Here is a 6000-nt window from a genome sequence, read left to right as displayed (position 1 = left end):
CCCATCCGCGCCCGCCCCGCCCCCGCCAGCTACCGGCGTCTGCAGTCGGCTTCCTGGGATGCCCGCGTATCCGAGCACGCATACCCGCGGTAACAACTTTTTAGAAGACTCAGACGTGAAGGACTGTATTCTAGTTACTTATGCGCTTTGCTTTTTCCACTTCCCCGCGTGTCTGGGAGCTGGCTTTGTGCTCACGGGGCCCATGGTCACGGTCACGGTCCCGCGTGCTGGGCACGGAGGTCAGTGCCAGCGCGTGACCGGGGTCGGCGGAGCCACCGCCGCCCTGGGTCTGGGCATGGGCCCCTCCCGCCCGAGGCCCGCGCTGCCCGGGCGGGCCCCCAGCTCGGCGATTTGCGGGAACTTTCTCGGGCGCTCCCTAGTGGGGCCCCCGCAGGTTCCCATTTGTAGAGCGTCCTTTTAGTTTTAAGGACGCGAATCGTGGCGAAGGAACCCGCAGAGAGCGACGGCGTGGGCGCGTAGACCCTGACACAGAGCCCGCGAGGGGGCGGGCCCGCGCGCCGCCCCGCCTCCGCCCGCGAGCCCCGCCGTGCCCGGGCGCGCCCGCCCTGCCCCCGCCGCGGGCGGTCCCCGCTCCAGCCGCCCCCCTCCCGCCATCCGGCCGGCCCCCCTCCCGGGCGCCGTGCCCGTCCCCAAGGCGGCTCGTCACCGCCGCCAGGCCAATGGGCTGGGCCGCGCGGCCGCGCGCACTCGCACCAGCTGCCCCCGAGGCCCTCCCGCACTCCCTCCGGCGCTGCTCTCCGGCCCTCGCCCAGCCCGCCGCCGCCGGAGCCACCATGCAGTCCCCGCGCGCCGCGCTCCTCCCGCTGCTGCTGCTGCTGCTGGCGGCGCCCGCCTCGGCGCAGCTGTCCCGGGCCGGCCGCTCGGCGCCCTCCGCCACCGGATCGGCCGCCGGCTGCCCCGAGCGCTGCGACCCGACGCGCTGCGCCCCGCCGCCGACACACTGCGAGGGCGGCCGGGTCCGCGACGCGTGCGGCTGCTGCGAGGTGTGCGGCGCTCCCGAGGGCGCCGCGTGCGGCCTGCAGGAGGGCCCGTGCGGCGAGGGGCTGCAGTGCGTGGTACCCTTCGGGGTCCCCGCCTCGGCCACGGTGCGGCGACGCTCGCAGGCCGGCATCTGCGTGTGCGCCAGCAGTGAGCCGGTGTGCGGCAGCGACGCCAACACTTACGCCAACCTGTGCCAGCTGCGCGCCGCCAGCCGCCGCTCCGAGAGGCTGCTCCAGCCGCCGGTCATCGTCTTGCAGCGCGGCGCCTGCGGCCAAGGTACTCCGCGGCGCGCCGCTCCCGGGCAGCTCCCCAGTTTCTCCGTCCCAGCCCTGACCTGCCCCCGCGGGACGGGCGGGCAAGCCGAGGGGCAGCGAAGCGTTGCGGGGTGTTCGGGGCACCCACTTGCTGGGAGAGGCGGGCAGGGCTCCCGGTGGCAGCGGTCCGCGGGCTCCCTTGGAACCGAGCTTTGCGCCCGGCCTGGGATCGGTTCTGCGCTCGGCGGGTGCCAGCGCTCTCTGCCCGGCAGCCCGGAGCAGGGGTGACAGTGCGTCCCGCCTAGTGGCCCGCTGCTGGGTGCCCTGCGGGGAGCCACACAGCGCCGGGAACCCCGAGACAAATAAAACAGCAATGTGGGCATAAAGGGAAGAGATAAGTTCGAGGCGGGAAACTGCTTTGTGCAGAGCGGCTGTGGGACCACAAGAACTCATTTGTGGCTTTCTCTTCTCTGCTCCCCTTACCCCTTTAAACTGAACCACGCTCATGGGTTCTCTCCGTGAAAACTCGATTTCACTTTTTTGGAAAGAAGCGCTGTTGCCTGTCCCGCCCCGCAGTTTCCCCAGATGTTCTCTCCGGGCAGGGACCGGCAGACTTTTCAGCGGCGTTGCTGCCTGTCTTGCTTCCCTTGTTTTGAGCCAACCCTACAAAAATGAAAGTGGCTCTTTTTGAATAAGCTGAACCGGGCTTTGGATCCCGGGATCTGTAGAGGCGGAGAAGGGGCCGCGCTAGGGATGAGGAAGAAGTGTGCCCCTCTTCCTCCGTAGGCATCTTTTCTGTGTCAGCGTGACCTGCTCGGCGAGGGGAGGTGGTGGTGATGGGGCGAAGGAGTTGGGGGAGGGATGTCTGAATCTCTCGCGGGACATTCTGGAGAGATGCTTCTCCTGTCCAGGCAGAGAGGCCATGTGGAAAAACAATACGGAGTTCAGCCGCGGCCAGTCCGGCGGCGGAGGACCGGGCCAGCGGTGCTTGGCAGTGCACTTGGCCACAGCCAGGCGGCTGCTGCTGAACCGGCGCCGCCTCCTCGGGCGGCAGCGCCGGGAGAAGGACCTAGGAGAGCCCAGTGCAGAGTGAGTGGCCGGTCTAGGTTTTTCTGTATGGGACCTTGGTCCAGCATGCCCAGCTAGGGCCTGGTGCAGTTGTGCTCACATGGAAGAGAAAGGGCCACAGTGGTACTGGGTGAAACTGAAGGTTGTGTATTTCACCAACACAGGCGCACAGAGCTGACAGGAAACAGCCTCAGGGGGTGGAGAGTTATCTTGCAGAGCAGGGCTCCCCCAGAGACGCAGGAGTGGGCAGATGATAACAGGCTGCCGAGCACCCAGCCTGTGTGCCAGGTGTCTTACCTGTGTGACCTCATTCAGTGGTGGAGTTTCTGCTTTCCTTCATGTTTGGGTTTTTTAAAATTTATTTTTATATTTTAGAGATAGGGTCTTGCTATTGTTGTCCAGGCTGGCTGCAAACTCCTGGGCTCTAGTAATGCTCTGGCCTCAGCCTCCAGAGTAGCTGGGACTGCAGGCACGCCACCATGCCTGGCTTCTCATTCTTTTTTATAGACAGGGGAACTGAGGTTAAATAACTTGCCCAAGGTCACTCAACTGGAATTTGAATCCAGACAGCCTTATTTGGAGCATCCCAGGGCTTCCCCCCAAGGCCATGGGAGAGGGGTCAGGCAGGGTGAGTTCCCAGGGAGCTGGGGAGTGCATCCCAGGCTGAGCTGGGAACAGCATGAGCAAAGCCTGAGGCTGGTTTGGGAGATGGTGAATAGATTGGCGTGGCTGGGGGACATTTGGGAAGGGCAGCAGGAGTGACCTACATTAGTGGCCGAGTGTCCCAGGACTGAAGAGGATGGGCTGTGCAGTGTATGCAGATGTTCTTAAATGGGGCAGCTCAAAGAAAGCCTCCAGTGGGACCCACCTAGTGGTGGAGTGCAGAGCGTACTCGGGTGGGGAATTTAGGCTACTGCAATAATCTGGGTGTGAGGTGATGACATTAAAAAATCGTATTTTTGTCAAAAACAAGCCAGCTGTTACTGTCTGTAGTCTCACTGCACGAGGTCCTGAGTTACTGGCACTACAAGAGCCACCTAATTTATTGCCAGTGAGGCAAGTCATTTAATGAGCTTTGCAGTTGGCAGAGTCCTTAATAATTGGCTGGGCTGAGTCCCTGTGCGGAGAGAGATGGGTCCCCCATTGGCCATCAGGCTCACAGTGGGTCCTGGGTGTGCCAGTGAGGGGACAGCCACAGCAGGATGAGTGTAGCAGCCTTGAAAGCAGGGAGGAACAGGAGGGTGCAGGCTGTTTTTATCCTTCTCTCCTTCTATTGCAAATATTTATTGAGCTCTGCAATGTGTCCGACACTGTTTGTGTGTTTGTCTGTCTGCCTGGCACATAGGAGGCACCTGGTGGATATATGGGTGGATGAGTGAATGAATAAATGAACGAGTGAGGAAAAACAGGAGCGGCTTGGGATGTGCACCCCTCCTGTTTTTCCTCAGTGGAAGGCGTAACTTTCCTGCACCCCTCTCTCCACATCTTACACTTCGCCCTTGCCTTCCCGGAGGTGTCTCCGAGGACAGGGGCCTGGGAGCCAACAGACTTCATTCAGTCCAAACTGCTCCAGGCAGCCGCATGCCCGTGGACAGGGTCACTTGACGTCATTGCTGTGAGGTGCGCCGGCTGGCCGCTCTGGCTCAGAGGTTGCCAGGAGAGCTATTTTAGCTAGGATGGACACGGGAGGCCTTTTTGAGGAGATGCCATCTGACTAGAGGCCTGACGTTGGAGCAAGTCATTTAAAGATGTAGGGAAAGAGTGCCCGAGGCAGGAGCCAAGCCCCAGCCATGACTCTAAAGTTTGTAAGGGGGAGTTGTCTGAAGCACCGAGAGGCATTTCCTACCTCCCCTGGCAAGAAGCCCAGTGTGCCAGGGGACGAGAGGTAGGAAATGCCATCGGAACAGGGGTCTCTGGGCGGGCGACCAGCACTTTGGGGTCATGGTGGATGTTTGGATGGAGAAATGTATCACCATTCAAAAGAAAGCACATTTATCTATAAGCTGTTTAATGAAAACTTCAGAGAACATCTCTAATCAAGTTCTGGAAATGAAGGCAAATCATCTATTTCAGACATCAGTGCACTGTCAGGCTTTGGATGGGAAAATATACCATTATGCTCCACAGCAAAGATCTGCCATCTCCCACTCTACAGTTAGAAGATTACCAAAATAAAGAATTAAATTAGAAATAGGATAATAAGAACAAGGGCTAACAGCTATTTTGTTAGCATTCTGTGCCAGGCATGGGTTAACTTGCCTGATCTTCCTAACGATTCTGGGAGGTGAGTGCTGTAGTCTCCCTGGTGCTACAGCTGGGCTGTGTAGCACTTGCTCAGGACTGGAACCCATGCACCTGGTTCCAGAGCCGCGTTCGCAACCACCATGCTGTGCTGTTGACAGAGCAACGGAGATTACAAACCAACCCCAGCTAAGCCACAGCTCATAGCTGAATAAACCGTGCTCCAGATGGCCATGGCCTTGAGATGAAACAGGATGGACCACTGCTCTCCCTGAGCAGGCACAGGAGTCTGAGGGCAAGGTTGCCTCCGGGTGCCATCAGTACAACCCTCGCAAAGAAAAGCAGAGGGGCCACACAAAGCTGTTTCCAAGCCAGAGTCCCAGACTACAGACTCCTCCTGAGGAGGAAAGGCCCTTGGGGACCTCTGAATGTTCCCAAGACCAGCCAGGATTGCAGTCCTCTGCTAAAGCATGGGCAAGAAGCCAGGAAGGAGACTTGAAAAAGACTCCCCAAATAACAGAAGCCTCATCCATTTCCCCGCCTCGTACTTCCTCTAGGAATGCCCGTCCTACCCCAAACAGCAGCCCAGACAAGCCTGAAGGTCTGTAAGCTTCGGGGGGACCCAGAAACCTCCCCCTGGAATTTTTCAGGATTGCATGGTCCTGGTATCACCCCACAGCCTCTGCAGGTGGAGGCTGTGCGTGCATACCTGGTGGAGAACCACAGGCTTAGACTGTCACTTCTTGGAGGCCTGGACTGCTTGTATAATCTGCTTTATTTAGTTGGTTCTTTTATGGGAGCTTTAATTAAACAAGTAATCATTGTTAACTGAGTGCCAGACACTGTGCTGAGCTCTGTGGAGACAGAGTGGAACAGAACAAAGTCCTTGTTCACAGGGAGCTTATATTTAACACAAATAGGGGAAAACGCAATCCCTCCTTCCCTGTGGTTGTGTTTTCCATTGTTAAGGAATGGCATTTGCTAGAGAGTAATTTCCACTATTGGCAAGTCAAATACACCTTTTGTCACTTAAAAAAATAAGTATGCTGTGGACCTGAGCTTCATCTTAGGGCAAGAGTTGATGGAAACAGTTGTGAGTCTCCAGGTTTTAGTCATTTGAAACTTGGAAACAGTAAGGTCTTTCAAGCAGTTTATAAGGCTTTGCTCGCTCTGGTTGGCTGTCTTCTTTTAGTGTTGGTTTTGCTGAAGAGTTAACATATTAAGGTTTCATAAAATTAGGAAGTTAACAGGATCGGAAACCAAGTGTTTGAGTTAGTTCATTGCATCCAGGAGAGCTGTAAATAAGTTACATTAGAACTTAAAATAACAGTATTCAGTGAGCCATTATGGCAGGACCCATGAGCTAACTGTGTTTGGAGGCCTGACAGCCTCCACGCCATGGGGCTGGATTCTGAGTCTGTTGGAGTTGTGTGAT

At 57.7% G+C, this 6000-nt stretch overlaps 1 protein-coding gene across 1 annotated transcript in view; it reads left to right on the top strand.

Annotated features, from left to right (window-relative positions):
- The first annotated feature begins 705 nt into the window (after positions 1–705).
- Positions 706–6000, top strand: part of HTRA1 (HtrA serine peptidase 1) — a 48176-nt gene continuing 42881 nt past the window's right edge. The window contains exon 1 of the mRNA XM_045568329.1: positions 706–1278. Coding sequence (XP_045424285.1) covers positions 795–1278 — 484 coding nt within the window. The 5' untranslated portion in view covers positions 706–794. The remainder of the gene's footprint in view (positions 1279–6000) is intronic.

This window comes from Lemur catta, chromosome 14 (genome assembly GCF_020740605.2).
Source record: "Lemur catta isolate mLemCat1 chromosome 14, mLemCat1.pri, whole genome shotgun sequence".
NCBI lineage: Eukaryota > Metazoa > Chordata > Mammalia > Primates > Lemuridae > Lemur > Lemur catta.
Note: the sequence above shows the minus strand (reverse complement) of the source record. Positions and strands in the feature narration are given on the sequence as shown.